At 49.6% G+C, this 18,536-nt stretch overlaps 1 protein-coding gene across 3 annotated transcripts in view; it reads left to right on the forward strand.

Annotated features, from left to right (window-relative positions):
- The first annotated feature begins 2,327 nt into the window (after nucleotides 1-2,327).
- BTBD11 (BTB domain containing 11) overlaps nucleotides 2,328-18,536 on the forward strand; it is a 305,437-nt gene continuing 289,228 nt past the window's right edge. For 2 of the 3 annotated variants that reach the window (XM_036865461.1, XM_036865463.1), the window contains exon 1: nucleotides 2,854-4,000. In XM_036865461.1, coding sequence (XP_036721356.1) covers nucleotides 2,854-4,000 — 1,147 coding nt within the window. Of the gene's footprint in view, nucleotides 4,001-18,536 lie in introns of all 3 variants that reach the window. The other variant, XM_036865462.1, reaches the window with a different exon arrangement.

The following is an 18,536-nucleotide window of genomic DNA, read 5'->3' on the forward strand; positions in this document are numbered from 1 at the left end:
AGCTGCTGGTATAATTCAGTCCAAGTCCAAAGACCTGAGAACCAGGGGAGCAGGTGATGTAAATTCCAGTCTGAGGGCTGGAGAAGATGAGATGTCCCAGCTCAGTCAGTGATGGGGGGTGGGGTGTGATGAATTCTTCCTTCCTCCACCTTTTGTTTTATTCAGTCCCTCAGCAGATTGGATGATGCTCAACCCCACTGGGGAGGGCAATTTACTGAGTCCATTGATTCAAATGCTAATCCCACCTGGAAACACCCTCACAGACATACCCAGAAACTATGTTTAATCTGGGCACCTGTGGCCCATTCAAGTTGACACATAAAATTAACCATCACAATCCCTTTTAAAAGGTTTGGAATGTTACGGAAAAAGTCTGGGAACAAAGTGTGGCGATCCCTGAAGGCCACTAATCAGTATAAACTTTATTTATGTGGAAGGCAAATGGGAACCTTTGAATTTTTTTCAAGAGAGGAATGACAAGATGAGAATTGGGCTTTTGGAAGATTCTTAGACTGGATGGTTTGGAGAAGGAAGAGGCAGGAGAGGAGACCAGTTGGTAGAATATTATAATAGTCAATAGAGAGAGGTGATGAGCATATGCATTAGGACGATAGCTACAGGGTGACAGTATACTGGGGTGAAGGGATGGGTGATGGTGGATTTGGGCTGACAGATGAGAAACATCAGACAATCTACTGGGTTATCTGGCAAAATCCATTGTTGAACATCAAACCAACAGTTCAAAAGCATGTCCTTCCTTCCTTCACCCATTTACAACAGATATTTACTGACTGACTACTCTGTGTCAGGCCTATGCATGGGGAACCCCTAATTCAGTGTGGAATCTAACAAGTAACCAGACTGTAGTAACCTAGTGTTACAAGGGGCCAGAATCAACAGCCTCAGAAGTGGGGGAGGCAGCTGAAACACCCAAGACAGTATTGAGTGTTAACAAGATACCAGGCCCCAAATGGAGTCACTTATGCTAAGCTCCACTTCACCAAACTGAGACACTTAATTACAGTTTTGGCTCTCCCAGAAATGGAATCTTAAACTAGTCAATCAGGAATCACCTGATCAGCAGTAGTTAGGTAATCTGCCTTATAGACTCCTGCCATCATCTAGAGGAAAGTAACCTTGCAATAAGCAACCTGCTTTTTCACCTAGTATAAATTCCTTGTTCCTTCTCCATTGTGTCTATGAAAGTCTTTCATTTTGTACAGCTCCTCCAAGCTCCTTTCTATCTGCTAGATTGGATACTGCCAGATTCGTGAATTGTTGAATAAAGCCAATAAGAGCTTTAAAATGTACTCAGTTGAATTTGTTTTTTAACATGAAGGATATGGGCTTACCTTCCTGTAGGATGGCACTTCTAAGCTGGAAACTCAGAGGAGAGTCCCCTACAGGCAGAGACAGTGGGAGCTGGTGATCCCCAGGTGAATAAGATATGGTTTCTGCCCTGGTGGATGGGGACAAATAAACAAGACAATGCCACTGGACGTAAATGCAACTAAGTCATGCATATATACCATTCTTTATTCAAAAAAGAAAACTCTCCTCTGTGCAAATTTACCCTTTTTAAAGCTGAGCTCTCTGGACCATTACCCACCAGAACGTCAAAGTGGGACATAAACCTTGCCTCCAGTGTACCCCCAGGCATTTGAAGGATGGGCTCAGCGTCCTCCTTGCTACTGAAGGAATGTTGTTAATGAGTGCGGCTGGCAGACGGCTAACGTCCAGAGACTCAGCCTTCCAGTGATGTCCACTTCCCTGATCCCTCTGCTTGCCTGGTTTCTTATTTCCCTCCGCTCTGGGGCAAACTGGGGCTGAAAGAGGACCGCATTAATTGGTTTGGGGACCCGAAGGTGGGGGAGGCTGGAGAGGGAGAAAACACATGCTTTGTGTACTAGAGAAAGAAAAAGGAAAGTGAAATCCGAAACGCAGGGGCAGAAAGCGACCCCAGGCAGACACTTTGTGAACCGCTGGGGGGAGCGCAACTCGGTGGGTGGGTGGGTGGGTCACATGCCCAGCCTACCATTCTCCTGTTCTGGTATCAAAGCCGAAGCCTCAAGGGCAGGGACAGCAGCAGAGGGGTGGGGTAGCATCTGCGTCTCTACACTCCCACAGGTCCCCCAATTCTCAGGCCCTGGCTCCCCACTTCATGGAGCCTCGGTCACGGGCCGGGGGCGTGTATGAGGGGCGGGGCTGCGTGGAGCTGAGGAATAAAAAAAAGAGGTAATTAGCATCCTCCAACCCCATTGGCTCTCCGCCGGCCCTGCTTTACATACGCCCGCCCCCTCGGGCTGCCCGGGGCTTGCGGGGTTTTGTAGGGTTTGCAGCTGCTGCGGTCGCTGCTGCGCTTCAGTGCCGGGCGGGCGAGCGCCGAGCGAACCCCGGGCCGGGAACCGGGAGTCGGGGAGCCGAAAGCCGAGAGCCAGCTGCCGGCAGAGGTGCTGCCGCGGGCTTCTGGGTCAATTTCCGTCCTACGAACACCGAGGCCGGCGCCCAGTGGTTTCTGCGCCCAGCCCGGCCCGGCGGGGAGCGGGTCAGTTTTATTTTATTTTGGAAGAAAGGGACGAGTCCGGCGTGAGCTTCTCCCCCGGCCTCGCTCGCTCCTCAGCGTGTCCCAGCTCCGGCCCGGGCTCTGGAAGATGACTGTCTGCTCGGCCCTGCGTATTGCAGCGGCGACGGCTCGGGGAGGCATCCGAAAGTAGTAACAGTAGGTAGTAGCGGCTGGTGGAAAAGTGAGCCGAGGCGGCGCGGACTCGGTTCTTCCCGCGCCCCGGCGCCCGCTTTTCCTCGCTGCTGCTTCCCCTCGGCTCCCCGGCGGCCGCAGCATGAGGTGGCGCAGCGATGGCCAGGAGAGGTAAGAAGCCCGTGGTTCGGACGCTGGAGGATCTGACGCTGGACTCGGGTTATGGTGGCGCGGCGGACTCGGTGCGCTCCTCCAACTTGTCCCTGTGCTGTTCCGACTCGCACCCGGTGTCCCCGTATGGCGGGAGCTGCTGGCCGCCTCTAACTGACTCCATGCACAGCCGGCACAACAGCTTTGACACTGTCAACACTGCCCTGGTGGAAGACTCCGAGGGGCTGGACTGCGCCGGCCAGCATTGCTCGCGGCTGCTGCCGGACCTCGACGAGGTCCCCTGGACCCTCCAGGAGCTGGAGGCGCTGCTACTGCGCTCGCGGGATCCCCGGGCAGGCCCTGTGGCCCCCGGCGGCCTACCCAAAGACGCGCTGGCCAAGCTGTCGACGCTGGTGAGCCGGGCGCTGGTACGCATCGCCAAAGAGGCGCAGCGCCTGAGCCTGCGCTTCGCTAAGTGCACCAAGTACGAGATCCAGAGCGCCATGGAGATCGTGCTGTCCTGGGGCCTAGCGGCGCACTGCACGGCGGCCGCGCTGGCCGCGCTGTCCCTCTACAACATGAGCAGTGCCGGTGGCGACCGCCTGGGCCGCGGCAAATCGGCGCGCTGCGGCCTCACCTTCTCCGTGGGCCGCGTGTACCGCTGGATGGTGGACAGCCGCGTGGCGCTGCGCATCCACGAGCACGCAGCCATCTACCTGACGGCCTGCATGGAGAGCCTTTTCCGGGACATCTACGCGCGGGTCGTGGCCTCCGGGCTGCCCAGGAGCTGCAGCGGCCCGGGCCCGGGCTCCAGCTCCGGCCCGGGTCAGGGCTCGGGCCCCGGAGCAGCCCCCGTGGCGGATAAGGAGCGGGAGGCGCCGGGAGGGGGAGCGGCGAGCGGCGGCGCCTGCAGCGCAGCCAGCAGCGCCAGCGGGGGCAGCAGCTGTTGCGCCCCGCCGGCCGCCGCTGCCGCCGCCGCCGCCGTCGCAGCCCCACCGGCAGCCGCCGCCAACCACCACCATCATCACCACCACGCGCTCCTCGAGGCGCCCAAGTTCACCGTGGAGACGCTGGAGCACACGGTCAACAACGACTCCGAGATCTGGGGGCTGCTGCAGCCCTACCAGCACCTCATCTGCGGGAAGAACGCCAGCGGTAAGTGGCTGCGCGGGTGCTGCCCCCTCCCACCCAACCCGGCCAACTCTCGTCGTAAGTTTGCCTCCCGGCCCCCTCCCTCGTCCTTCCGGCTGCCCGCTGCTGTCTTAAGCCTCCGAGGGAACCGCCGAGCTGGAGGCGGCTAGAAACAACACTGGACCCTCCTGCTTTCGGGATCCGCGTACTTTACGCCGCTGGTAGGGTCCCAAGTCCGAGAGGGCGCGGTTCTGCCCCGGATTCGGGGCGGGGCAGCGGCTGCCTAAGGCAGGCAGTGGGAAGAACCCAGCACCACATTGGAGGGACAGGTGTGCGATCATTTGCGCCTAGTACATCTTTCTGCCAGAGCCCTGTGTTTCGTTGTTATTGTTTTTTCATTTTAAAATTTTTATTTATTTAAATTTATTTTTGACCTTGAAGATGCCAAACACCGGGGCGCAGGAGCTTGGCTCCCTGGAACTCGGGAGGAGGCGCATTCCGCCCTCCGCCGCCCGGTTAGCATACTTCCCCGCGCCCTCGGGGACGCCGTCGGTGCGCGCAGGAAGGCAGGGCCCCGCGGCCGTAAAGGCGGAATGTTTGAGAGCTCGCTCGGCCTAGAAACAGTCGGGGAGAGGTGTGTGTGGGGAGAGGGTGGAGCGGGAAGGCTTATAGGTCCAGAGTTTTTTCCGGGGCAGTTTTTGAGGGCCAGAGCCCACAGCTGGTGGCTGCTGCGCAGTGGGCAGACCCCCCCAGATTCCGACCTCTTGCCGCTGTCGGTTGGCTGGGAGGTGCAGCCGTCACCACTTGGCTTAAGGAGCGCCACAAGGGACCCGGTCAGGATGGGAGTGGGGCGGGGTTCCGAAGGGACTGTCAGTTTAAGAGGTCGTTTCCAGCAGGTTCTGTCATTCCTTCCCGCATCCCCTGTTTTGAAGGCCGGAGCTGGGTGGGTTTGAACCTGCAGTTCTGGTGGCGGAGGGGTGGGGCCCGGGGCGCTTGTTTTGGAGAGCTGCAGCTGGCGGTCCTGCCTGTCTGCGAAAGCCGGAGCTAGACACTTCAAAGCTTCAATTTTCCACAGGAAATGGTAGAAGCGTAACTGGAGACTCCAAAAGCGAAATAAAACTTTGTTACATATTCGGCGGTTTGGCTGGAGGTTGCGTGGTTGGAGCTGAAATGCAGTTTTTCTGGGCAGATTTCATTCATGTTGCTGCCTGTCGTTTCCCCGGGGCTGAAGCAGAGATGCAGCGGGCGCGGCCCGGCCTCTTGGGGGTGCCAAGTGTGTGCATAGGAGTGTGCACGTATTTGGGAGAGACTGTGTGCGCGCGTCCGTGCGTGTGTATGTAAGTGTGCCTCTGAGTGTGCGCAGAAGCAAGCAGCTCCCGCAGAAGCCCTTCGGAAACAGAACCTCCAGTTGTCAATCCCCTTACCTGGCTTTGGTCATCGTTGGGGGAGGGGAACGAAGAAGCAAAGCGTGTGTGTGTGTGCGCGTGCGTGTGTGCGCGCGCTCTCTCGCTTGTGTGGTGGGGGCAGGATGGCGACTTCCGCGTTGATCGCCAAGACTCCTCCGGCCTCTTTGCCGGAGCCCTTCCCCCTCTGCTGCCAGTAGAGGGCTAAACCTCTAAAGGGAGGGTACCTGTGAGGCTCCCCGTGCCTGCCCACCTCCACCCGTGAACTCCTGATGAGATGGAAACACCTGGGAGAAGGCATTGGTCTTTGTGTGTGCTTCTTCCGGAGGAGGAGGAGGATTCACCTGCAAAACCCAGGAGCTTTGGACAGGACAGTTCTTTGTTTGAAGCCCTACCCCAATAAAAAGTGCAGAGAGGCGTAATTTTCTTCCCTCCGCATGCGCCCACCACTCCTGTTCTTACCTCCCCATTACAATCTACTGACCCCCCAGACTGTTACCTGCTGGAATCTCCTCCCACTCCTGTGTGTCCTTTGGGAAGAAGGAGCATTTCCCTTTGGGCTCCAGTTTGGGATGCTGGGTGCCCTGCTCCACCTCTGCCTTGGCCATTCTCTTGAAGTTATGACTGTGGGTCATAACTCACTTTCCTTCTCTGGGTCTCAGTCTCCTCACCTATAAAATAAGGGCCTAGATCTGTAATACACCCCCAGGTCCTCTTGTAGCTCTGTCTGTTTTTGTTAGTAGCCTCTGCATTTTTTCAAATTGGTTTTACTTTTATGATCTTTAACATCTTTTAAAGACAGATTTTGTGTTTATCCTTTTTGGAATAAGTATAATTTGAGGAAGGAGAAGACCGCAGAGCTGGTTTGGGGCAGGGTGAATGTGTGGTGGTTAGGGTTTGCTGCCATCACAGCATTTCCCACACCACAGAGCTTAACTCCTAGGTTTCAGGGCCCCTTTGCCATCTCTTAGTATGAGATATACTGTAATTTCATTGTGATCTCTTCATCTCTTTTCCTTCGGCTTGTTAAAAATGGCAGGAAGCGGTAAGAAATGAACAGTTAATTTCTTAGGTATCTGAAACATACATTAAACATCAAACCTATTTCTTTAACTATTTTGCATGACATTCTTTCTGATATGCAAGCTTTATTAAGGAGCCCATGCCTTACATAATCTTTTCCCCCCTTTAACTCAGTAGCCTCACTTATTCATTCGTGAATTCCTTTGTTCGTCAATATTTATTGAGTAGTTATTAATCTAGGGGCTGCACAAGTACTGAGGTACAAGCTAATAACAGCTAACATGCATTCAACACTACTCTATATATTGACCCATTTACTCTTCAACATTCCCTTGAAAAAGTACTGCTATTATCCCCTTGATACAGAGGAGGAAACTGAGGCACAGGCAACTTAACTGTTTTGCTCTTTAGTGACAGATCAGTTCCCTGCCTTCAGGCCATCCTCCCTGACCTTCATTACCTACACAGTTGAACCGAGGCCCTTGATAGCCTGACAGTCCTTCTGTTCTCACACACCATATGTTCCTATTAAACTGAACTGGGCAAGTACTGGATTTCACGTTTTATATCCTCTGTCAAATCTGAGAGGGCCTGGTACACAGTTGGAGCTTATTAGATGCCTGTTGAGTCAGCAATCTATTGTGTAATATTGTACAATGATATCCTGAAAGAAACTATTGAATTCTGAGTTCCTTGATCATCTTTTCAAGTCTTTTTACCTTGGTTGCCCATTCTTACTGCCATCTCTGCACCTGTCCGCCTTTCTAATTTGCTGCTGCTACGGCTCGAGGAATGAGGAGGAACGGATCACATGGGACTCACGGGGTGATAGCAAATGTCCCTTCTATCTATAGGGGTGTGGGTTCAGGGTACTTGCATTTGTCAAAATGCATTGCATTGCAAATTTAGATATGTGTGTTTCTCTGTATTGCAAATTACACTTGAGTAAAAAAAGGAAACAAAAAGCCATAGGCATCCTTGGATGAAATTTTGTTCTAAAAACAGAAAGAATTGAAGGGAAGACTGCAAGAGGCAGTGTGGTGTGATGAAAGGGAGAAGGGCTTTTACACTTAGAAAGATCTAGCCTCAAATTTCGGCTCTGCCACTTTCTAGCAAGTGGACTTAATTTTGCTGAATTTGTTTTTCTCATCTGCACAGTAAGGATTACAAAAGAAAAAAAGACATGAAAAAGGAAGAAAACCCAACCTACCACATAGGGTTGATTAAAAGGATTAAATCAGATCAGATATGTGAAAACAACTGTCACATAGTAGGCACTCGATAATAATGGCTCCTTCCTTAAAAAAACAGATTATTCAGGCTGGTGATAATAATAATAAGGGGATTTGGAATAATCTCTTTCATTGCTGGGATCCCCATCACTTTATAAACTTTAATTAACATGAGCCCTCTCCTCACCAGCACTGGTTTGGTGGTTATGGGTATAAGTTGGTTGTTCAGGTCTTTTGCTTTTCTGTTGTTCATAAACTAAATGCTTACTCAGCAGTTTTTCTGCCTGCCCCCCGGCCCCGCCCATCACCCCGTCCACATACCCGGAGCTTGTCGTGCTGTTCCATGGTACAGTGTTGCTGTGCTGGACCAAAACATCACAGAAGAAACCCAGCTTTTTACAAAAGAACTGCAAACTATCTTTTTACAAAGAACTGCAAAGAACTATCTCAGCAGCCAGCCATGTCAGTGTCTGTACTCACAGAGCATGCTTTTAATTAACTAGCTTAATGTAAATTAAAACTTGGAATTCGGGTCAGTGGAGGGTTATTTGGTTTTCTATTCAGATTTGCCAGTTCAGTGCTGGGGCATTTGTAAGTAGAATGTTTCCTGAAACACACCATAAAAATAACAACAAAATAAACAATGGCGGACCAACCTGGACATCTGGGGTCAGGGGTCGGGTGGCTAAATGGCCTTTGAATAGAAGAATGACCTCTAATTCTGGGTCTGTTATTATTTGTGACCTTGAGCCAGACACCAAACTTACCTATAAAATGGGTCTGATTATCATTTACTGAGAGGTAAATATAAAATAGTAATTGACTTTGGAGTCAGACACACCCATAACTTGCAGTTTCCCTGTCTGTAAAATGGGTATTGTAATAATAATAGCTACACTTGTATAGTGCTTATTATGTGCCAGGCACTGTTCGAAGAGTGCTATATGTTATAATTGTTGTCGTTACATTAGCTATTATAAAAGGCAACCCCCAAATCTTAGGAGCTTAACACAATAGAAAGTCCTTTCTTACTCACTAAAGTCTGATTGGGGGAGGCGTGTGGTGGGAGGGTGCTGGAGGGTCATTTAAGTACCAAGGACTGATGAGAGAGTGCTTTCTTTATCTTCAATATGTGGACTTTAGGGCCTTCTTGGACATTATCCAGCCAGTAGGTAGAGAAAGAGGAGAGTATGGAGGATCTTAAGAAAGATGTTATGGGCTAAGCCTGAAAGGAGCCTTCATCACTTTGCCATATATCATTGGCCAGATGTGTCACTGGCCCCCTTGGCCACCAAATATCTATGTGCCTCCTTCTTCTCACACACAAAACATGCTTCCCTTCCCCTAAGGGAGGATATTCATGTTCTAGCCAATCAGTGCTTCCAACTTAAAGTTCAAGATCTTTGGGTGAATTCCTGTCCTATCCATGGGATTGAATATGGCTTCTCATGGTTCAGAGACCCATGAGCTAAAAGAGACTCATTATCTTCCCTTCTGTGCCCATATACCATATTGGAGGATAAAGAAAAGGCAAACAGTGGAAGACACACAGAAGGTCACTGGCCCTTAGTAGTTATGAAATCTTGCCAAGCAGACACTGTGTGACCATGCCCTGGAAGTGGGTGAGGTTCCTTGCTTAAGCCCTGATTCTGCTCTCTGGAAGCAGTTTCCTGGTTCATTGTCCTCCATGGTCGTGGCTCTGCCCTGTGGCAGGATTTTCTTTGTCCATTATTCCTCTTGGCCACACTTGAAGTGGGTCTTGGGGAATATGACCTCCTTGAGGCTCTAAATCTTGTGTAACCTAGTTCCTGCCCTTGAACTTTAAGGGGCCCAAGGATTGTTTTAATGCTTTAACAGTAAAAGGTTTTTAAAATCCAAGCTTATAGATTTTGCCAAAGCAATTCCCACAACAACTTAGTAGGATTTTCATCTATGACGTCTAGTGTGCCAGCAGTCAAAGTTATTTCCTAGACCTAATTCTCAAGCCTGGATTATTTCTTGGCTTTCTTAACCCCATACCTCTATTCCTCACTCAACTTAATGACAGCTACCTTGAGGCCATCAGGCTTATGTGGTGGGAAGCTTATACACTTCCTCTGATATTTATTTCACTTAGAAGTCTGCTCAGTCTTTACTCTTACTGTTTGGGATCTAGGAATATTGTCTTCTTCATGTCTCCACTATTCCTTTCCAGTTTTACTTGCAAACTGACTAATTCATGCCTGAGATCCTCTCTTTCCCTAATACCTTGCTAAACTCAGCCAGGAACAAGCAGCAAACTCTCTTACCATTATTTTTTCAGTCCTTTTTCCTCTAGCGCTTATAGGCTCAGTAGGCATGAGTTCTGCCTTCTAAGTTATCATAGGTGACATTTAACCAACCTTTTATTGCTGTATAAACATGGCGCTCCAGTTTTCCAGCCTCAAACATCATAACCACCATCTGACTTCTAAGCCAATGCCACATATGTAAGGAACCCACTTACGGTGTCAATTTCTTTATTAGTAGGATAATGCAAGCTGTGGCATCAGAGAGAAACCCTAACATCTTAGTGGCTAACACAATAAAAGTTGTTTTTCTCATTCATGTTGAGTTCAGTTGAAGGTAGGGGAGGGAGGCGCTGTGTTCCATGGAATCTGATGGAGGGTCTGCCCTCTGGAACACGTGACTCCCAGGAACTTCCTTGATTGGGGGCAACAGTGTGGAGGATGGGGATTTTTTATAGGAGTGTCTTGGATATGGGTATATTAATTGCTTCCACATTCCAAACACCAGAATTTAGTCACGTGGCCTCAACGAGATATCAGAGGCTGGGAGTTATGGTCTCTGGCAAGGCAGCCATTCCCAGCCACAATTCTGTACTGTTAGAGGGGCATCAATTTTTGGTAGAGTGCTGGACATCACCGCCATCATATATTAACTATTTGAATCCTCACCACAACTATATGAAATAGGTGCTATTATATTATTGTTCCCATTTACAGGTTAGGAAGTCAATTAGGAAGTCAATTCAAGAATTTGACTAAAGCGACCCAGCTAGCAAGTGTTTGGGTCACATTTGAACCGGGGCAGTCTGGCTCTGGACTGCCTTATGGAATGTTTATGAAGATCAAAGTAATATTAAAATAATTAATATGGTGGGTGCAAAGTGTTTTCTTCCCCAGTGCCCTCGTACATGGGTACATACTTAACAACTGTTATCCTTTATCTTTATTATTCTTGTTATTATCGTCCTGTTCTGGAAGTGGGATGCTATATGGATTAACAACGAATTGGTGTGAAGCTCTCAGGCATGTTAAATATGAATCCAAAGAGTGGGTGCTCCAGGCAAATTGTACTACGTGCCTGTCTTCTCTGCTCTGCCACCCCCTGCATTTCATCCACTGGGGGAACTAACAGTTGCTGAGCCGGGTACTGTATGGGGCCTTTCACACACATTAGCTCATTTAATCTTCACACTGTTCTTGTGAGATGGGTGTTTCTTATCCCCATTTTATTGGGGGAGGAAACTGAGCCTCGGACAGGTTCAGTGACCAGTCCGAGATGCCATAGCTACTAAAGGGTAGAGTTGGAATTTGGGGTCCAGAGCCTGTGCTCTGAACAGCTGTGGCACGGTGGTGAAATCCAGTTCAAATGAGACTCTGAGAGCATCCCAGATGGCCTCCAGGGCAGCCTGAGGAGCGTGTGCAGTGGAAGCGGGGCTTGCCCTGGCGCTGGTGGTCATGCGTGATGATCCTCCTTCGTATAATATGTGGTCATAGGTCTTTTTTAGCCCCTGCTGGCTTCCTCCTCCCTGGCTGCCCCGTGAGTCACTGCCTAGGTGTCCATGACGTTGCTATGTAGCCTCCTCAGCCGAGACCCCGGAGCAGCGAGTGGCTTTGTGGCCTCCAGGGGACAGCTCCTTCCATATCCTGTCTAGCTGGGTAGGCTCAGTGCCAGAAGGAGCTCAGGCCTTCTTACCAGAACTGAATGTAGAAATGTGAGGCTTGGTGGGGAATCTGTCCTCCCTGAGAATCACAGACTGGGTTTTCCCAGACTCTGGAATTAGGTGGACCAAGTCTCTACCACCCATAAGCCAGGTGACCATGGGCAAGCCAGTTCATCTTTCTGAGCCTCAGTTTCCTCATCTGTTAAATGAGGATAATGGTAGTGCTCCCCCCTCCACCACCGAGGGTCATTGGGAGCATCAGTTAATTTATGTAAAATCCTCAGAATAATATTGAACGTATCATAAAAACTCGCTGTCTGTTAGCAATTATTATTATTATTAAGTGCTTAAGAAGTGCCAGCCTCCTTGCTTAAAGATCTGTTCCCTGCACCCTGCTTCATTTATTGAGTGAAAGGTTTTAAATAGTTTGCCAGTAACCAGACTTACATGATTTGACCACTCACTAGCTGTGTGATATTGGGCAAGTTACCTAACCTCTCTGTTACTCAGTCTTCTCTTTTGTTAAATGAGAAAAATAATAAAACCTAATTCTTAGAGCTTTTGGGAGGTGCCTGGCATGTAGAAATTGCTTAATAAATGTTGGCATTGTTGGATTTTATTATGTTCATTAAGACTTTTTCTACAGGCACTGTGTTAGATGTTAAGTAACATGGTCTCTGTCCTCATGGAGATTGCAGGCCTGTAGTGGACTTAGTTTTGTCATCAAACAATCATGCAGATGTAAATTTACAGCTGTGACAGTAGCTACAAAGGAGAGATGAATGGGGCTGTAAGAGTCTTTACTGAGGCTCTGGATGTAGTCAGGAGTGAGGAAAGGAAGCAAGGAAGAGTGAGGCTTGAGTGAGGTTGAAGAATGGTGTATTTGGTTGAAAAGGTAGAAGAGTACTCCATGAATGCAAACAGAATGTGCAAAGGGCCTGTGGCAGAAGGGAGTTCGTTAAGGAGGAGAGCAGCCAGTGTGGCTGGAATGGGAGAACCAAGTGAGTGGAGCTGGTTAGAGGTTGGACTAAGCATCTGCCAGATTAAGGAGTCTGTCTTTTCCAAGGACACTGGAGAGCCTTAGGAAGCTTTTAAGGAGGGAGATGCTGTGATCAGATTTGTGTTCTAAAAAGCTCATGTTGGCTGCAGTACAGAAAGCAGACAGGAAGGGAAGGGTGAATGTGGGAAAGCCAGTCAGGTATTTTTATCACCTCCATCTTACACAAGAAGAATCTGAAGCTATGAAACATTTAGTAACTTTCCCAGAGTTGCTAAGACAAGAAATGTCAGAGCAGGGATTTGAACTTGAGCCTGAGGGACTTCACATTCCACCTTCCTCCCACCCGAGCCACGCCTCATCCCAACGGAGCTTCTGGTTCAACTCTCACATTTTACAGATGGGAAAACTGAGGCCCAGAGCGAGATACTGCCTTGCCCAAGGTCACAAGGTCACATGGCAGATCTGGACCAGTATCCCAGGTTTCTGGATTCTTAGCCCATCTCCCCTCCACTGTGATGCATTGTCTCCTCCAAACCAGATCACTCCTGGGAGGCAGAGTGGGGTGAGAGGCTGCTTTGACGACAGACAGCAGTTTTGGAGATTAATTTGCCACCTGGGTGTAACATTGCGGGTTTTACTATACGTACGTCTCACAGCAGAAGGGAATGCTAGTCTGGAAGCTTGCAGAGGTCTCCATTAGCTTGGGCCAAGGAAAGCAATTACTGTGCAGATCAGGTGTGCTGAAGGTAGAATCAAATTAGTGGTTCCCCAGTGCATTAACATCTGAAAGCAAATCAGAGAGGCAGCTCTACAGGGTGAGTGGAACCTGAAGGAGGCTGAGGTTGCTTGGATTCAGTGGGGGTTCTTGGGTAGCGTGTGCCATTGTTTCTTCCTAATCCCAGCTCACAGTGCCACCCAGGGGCTCAGGATGTGTGTGAGAAACTGCGCACACACAGATCACCTCCTGCCTCCCTCTCTCTCTCTCTCTCCGTCTCCCTCTCTGTCTCCCGCTCTCTCTCTGTCTCTCTGTCTCTCGATACCTCTAAAATGTCAGGTACTGGGGAGCATACATGGATACATGGTTTTTCCCTCCCTCTGCCTCCTCCCTCAGCCCCTTCAGCCTTTTTCTGGCTGACTTTGAGGGTTAGGGCCTGGGTTCACCCTTGTGAGCAAAACTACACATGGTTCCTGCCCTCATGCAGCTTGCAGGCCTGAGGCACGTTTAGTTTATTCACAAAGAATCACCCAGATATAAAACTGCACCCATGGCAGGACCTACTTAGGAGCGGTTCATGGAGCCCGAGGACAAAGCTGAGTCCAGCTGCCCCTTCCTTGTGCTTCCGGGCTGGCTGTGGCCAGCACGGGGAGACTAGACATTTGGGGCCCGGTGTGGGGTTGGGGTTAAGACTCAAAATTCTCCTCCCATGTTGGAGTTTGCCATCAGGGCCAGCAGGGGAGAAGGGCCGGGCATCTCCTCCGCGTGTCAGCGCCTCCGAATTCTGCATCTGTTCCTCTGTCTTTAGAAGCCTACCCTCACCCCCACTCCTGCTCGCTCCGTCCTGCGGCTGCCATTTTGGGGGCCAGTTTATGAGTCTCTCGATGCTTCATATTCAGATCACTGGGGCAGGCTGGTGCAGATGTGGGAACAAAGGCTCAGTTCCAGGGGCCAGGGGTGGGGCCCCAACCTCTCTCTGCATCCCGACCTCCTCCATGCCTCCCCACCTGCTTCCACTGCTGTTGCTGACTTGGTTGCTGCTCCGAGTCTTCCTTCCTCGCAGCACGAGAGCCGTGGATTAAGGAACAGACCAAGAGCAAGCTGGTGATTTCATGGCCTCTGATGGCCCCATCATGTGGAACCTCTGGGGGCTGCTGGGAGCCTGGGGGGGGAGGAGGGGGTACAGGAGGGGAGACGAGTCCTCCAGTGAGTGGGAAGACCTCGGCTCAGGTGTAGCAGGGTGTACCCATGCTGTGCGACCTTGGACAGGCTGTGATCCCTCTGAACCTGTTTTCTCATGTAAGAATGGGAAATCATGATACTACCAGGTTCTGGTATTCATACAAAGTTACAAGTGTCAAAAGAGGCAACACTTTGGAAAACCATTACCAGCACTTAGTAATGGTAAAAGCTAACACTGATTGAGTGTTTACCCCTGTGTTAGGGTTCTTCAAAGAAACAGAGGTATAACAGGGATTGGCTCACGTGGTTATGGAGGCCAAGAAATCCCACAATTTGCCATCTGCGAGTCGGAGAACCAGGGTCCCAGGGGGACTCTGGTATAGGTCCTGGAGTCTGAAGACCTGAAAACCAGGATTTGCTGCCCTCGGGTTTCCCAGTAGCCTGTGCAAAAAAGCCATCGTGAGCAGATACTCAATTCAGTGTGATGGATGAGACAGAAATAAACTAGCTACTGTAGCTGTTCCTGGGGCTCAGGCCCGAAAGAAATTTCTCAGCAGGAGACTAGAAGCAGTTATTAAGTTGTACTTGTGACCTCACATTTCAGCCTCTGATTGGTAAGAAAGAACGAGAAGGACCTCTTCTTGATTTGCAGTGTCTCTCTCCCCTCCCTGCTGCCCACACCTCCTCCCTCATTCCTTACAGAATGTCCAGTTGTGGTGATAATGTGTGTTCACAGAAGGCTGGGGGTGGGCAGCGTATCAGTGTCCCTCCTGTATTTGGGAGGAGGGTCTTGGGGTTAGAATCTGGCCTTGGAAGCTGATGTCTATGTCACATGGTCCCTAGAAACCAGATATGAGTTCATTTGAGTAAAAGTGTACAAATGCTCCTCTGGAGGGGGGAGGGGAAAGCATCCTGTGTGCTGAGCCTGTAAATGCGGTCCCCAGCAAGCCAGGGTATGAGTTTGGGGAGGCAGGAGGGGCCTGGGCCTTGGAGAGATTGGCACCAGTGTGGTCAGATCAGATGCACTTGAGTGTTTAAGGACAGAAGAGGAGGGCATGGGACCCACTGTGGAACAAGCTGTGTGATCTCAGGCTAGCGATTTAGTCTCTCTGGGCTTGTTTTCTTATCTGAAAAAAACCAGCAGAGTTTTGAGGCTCAAATGAGTCCTCAGATGTGAAAGTGATCTGTAAGCTGCAAGATAATCATTCATTCATTCATTCATTCAAAAAATGTTTATTGAGAGCCTATTATGGAAGAGGCATGGTTCTGGGCACTTAGCGTACATCAGTGCACAAACAGACAAAAATTCTTGCCTTCATAGAACTTGCATTCTAGTGGAGGGAGACCCTAAACAGTCAACATAAGTGAATACTGTAGGATGTTAGAAGTTGATATCTACCATGGAAGAAATAAATCAGAGTAAGGGGGATCTGGAGGGCTGGTGATGGTGGGTTGTAATTATAGATAGTGTGATCAGGGTGGTCTCACTGACAATGTGATGTTGGTGCAGGGAGAGGTGAAGGAGGTGAGGGATTTACCATGTGAGTATCTGTGGGAAGAGTGTTCCAGGCAGAGAGAATAGCCAGTATAAAAGCTCTGAGGCAGGAATAGCAAAGAAGCCATTGTGATGGAGAGAAGTGAGTGAGCCAAGAGGGGTAAGACAGGAAAACAGAGAGTCCCTAGGAGCCAGCTTGGGTAGGTCCTCATAGGCTATTGTAGACTTTGGGTTTTGCTCTCAGTGAACTAGGAAGCCACTGCAGGATTTTGACTCAGGATTTGAAGGTCTGACTTAGGATTTAAAAAGAATCACTTTCGGGACTTCCCTGGTGGCACAGTGGTTAAGGACCCGCCTGCCAATTCAGGGGACACGGGTTTGAGCCTTGGTCCAGGAAGATCCCACATGCCAAGTAGCAACTAAGCCCACGCATCACAACTGCTGAAACCTGTGTGCCTAGATCCCGTGCTCCGCAACAAGAGAAGCCACCGCAATGAGAAGCCCGTGCACCACAACGAAGAGTAGCCCCCGCTCGCCACAACTAGAGAAAGCCCGCGCGCAACAAGGGAGACCAGCACAGGCAAAAATAAATAAATAAATAAAGAAGATACCATTCTTCCTTTAAAAATAAAATAAAATAAAAAGAATCACTTTGGCTGCTGGTCAAAAATAGACTCTAGAAGAGCAGGAGGGAAGGCAGGGAGACCAGTGTGTGGAGGCTCTTACAATAATCCAGACAGGAGATGATGGTGGCCTGGACCAGGGTGGTAGCAGTGCAGGTGTGCTAAGAAGTGATTGGATTTGGGTCATAATGGAAAGGAAGAGTCAGCAAGATGTTGCCGCACTGGGTGTGGGGTGTGAGAGAACAAGAGGAGTCAAGGATGCCTCCAGGGACGGTGTGGAGAAAAGGGAACCTCCTACACTGTTGGTGGGAATGTAAATTGGTGCAGCCACTATGGAAAACTGTGGAGGTTCCTTAGAAAACTAAAATCAGAGTTACCATATGATCCATCAATCCCACTCCTGGGTATATATACGGAAAACTCTAATTCGAAAAGATACATGCACCCCAGTGTTCATAGTCGTACTGCTTATAATAGCCAAGACATGGAAGCACCCTAAGTCTCCATCAACAGATGAATGGATAAAGATGTGGTACACATATACAATGGAATATTGCTCAGCCATAAAAAAGAAATAATGCCACTTGCAGCAACATGGATGGACCTAGAGATGATCATACTAAGTGAAGTAAGCCAGACAGAGAAAGACAAATATATGACATCACTTATATGTGGAATCTAAAAAACAGTACAAATGAACTCATTTACCAAACAGAAGCAAACTCTCAGACATAGAAAACAAACTTATGGTTACCAAAGGGAGGGGGGGATAACTTGGAAAAGAAAAAAAGGATGTCTCCAGGGTTCAGTCTGAACAAAGGGAAGGGTGGAGTTGCCATAAACTAAGTGGGAAAGACCTTGGAAAGAGCAGGTTTGGAATAGTGGAAAGATCTGGAGTCCAGATCGGGATGTACTAAGTTTGAGGTGCCTTTCAGACATCCAGGTGGAGATGTCAGGTAGTAGTTGGATAGCCATGGCTGGTGTTCAGGAGAGAGGATGGTTTGGAGATACAAATTTGGGAGTTGGGAGCATGCGAGTTGTTTTTAAAGCCATGAGACAGGACAAGGTCACCTAAGGAGTGAATGTAGAAGAGACTGGAGGACCAAGGATGGAGCCCTTCCTTGACCTGGGCAGACGAGGAGAACCCAGCAAAGGACACTGAGAAGGAGCAGCCAGTAAGACGGAGAGCCAGAAATATCCTAAAAGTCAACAGAAGAAAATATCTAGGAGGAGGAAGCGATCAACTGTGTCATGTGACAAGCGAGGTAGTTCCCACCACTGCTCCCCGAGCTGTGGGAGTATTTCTGCCTGCTACCCCTGGGCACTGTTTGAGGCCCAGTGAACAAGCATCATCGATGTGCTTAATGGGAATCACACTAACCATAGTGAACCAGAAGGATATTTGGGATGTTTTCTCAAAGAGATGGCCTCAGTATGTCATCTATAAATTGAGGGAATTAGGCCAAATTGGTGACTTCAGTCTGGGCTTTCTTGAGTCTTAGGTTCCTGTAAAGGGCCTTAGGGAGTCCTATAGGGGTCACATGGGGAGACTCCCCGCACACACACACATTTCGTCAGAGTTGCTACCCTTTCATCTGTTTTTATATCGGACTTTTGCATAAGATGCATTTGAAAAAGGGATTCTGTTGCCAGATCAAGTTTGAAAGGCACTGGCCTGGAGGATTAGCAAGTCCTTGCTGCTCTGACATCCCAGGAGGCTCAGGCTACCCAGGGAGCAGGGATCACACAATGTGCTTTGGCTTTGGCCGTGGAGACGAGCCAGGAGAGCGTGTCCCGCTGAGGCTCGGAGAAGCACTGAGCGAGGTGGGGTGGCGAGAGGGGAGAAAGCTAAGTGCTATGCTTGGAACCTTGTAGAGCTCCTGGACCCAAAAGAGATGGAAAAGAGAAAAAGGGAATGAGGGGAACAAATACTGGGAAGAGGCAGAACTGGTAGAATGC

Source organism: Balaenoptera musculus, chromosome 10, assembly GCF_009873245.2.
Source record: "Balaenoptera musculus isolate JJ_BM4_2016_0621 chromosome 10, mBalMus1.pri.v3, whole genome shotgun sequence".
In the NCBI taxonomy this organism is placed as follows: Eukaryota; Metazoa; Chordata; class Mammalia; order Artiodactyla; family Balaenopteridae; genus Balaenoptera; species Balaenoptera musculus.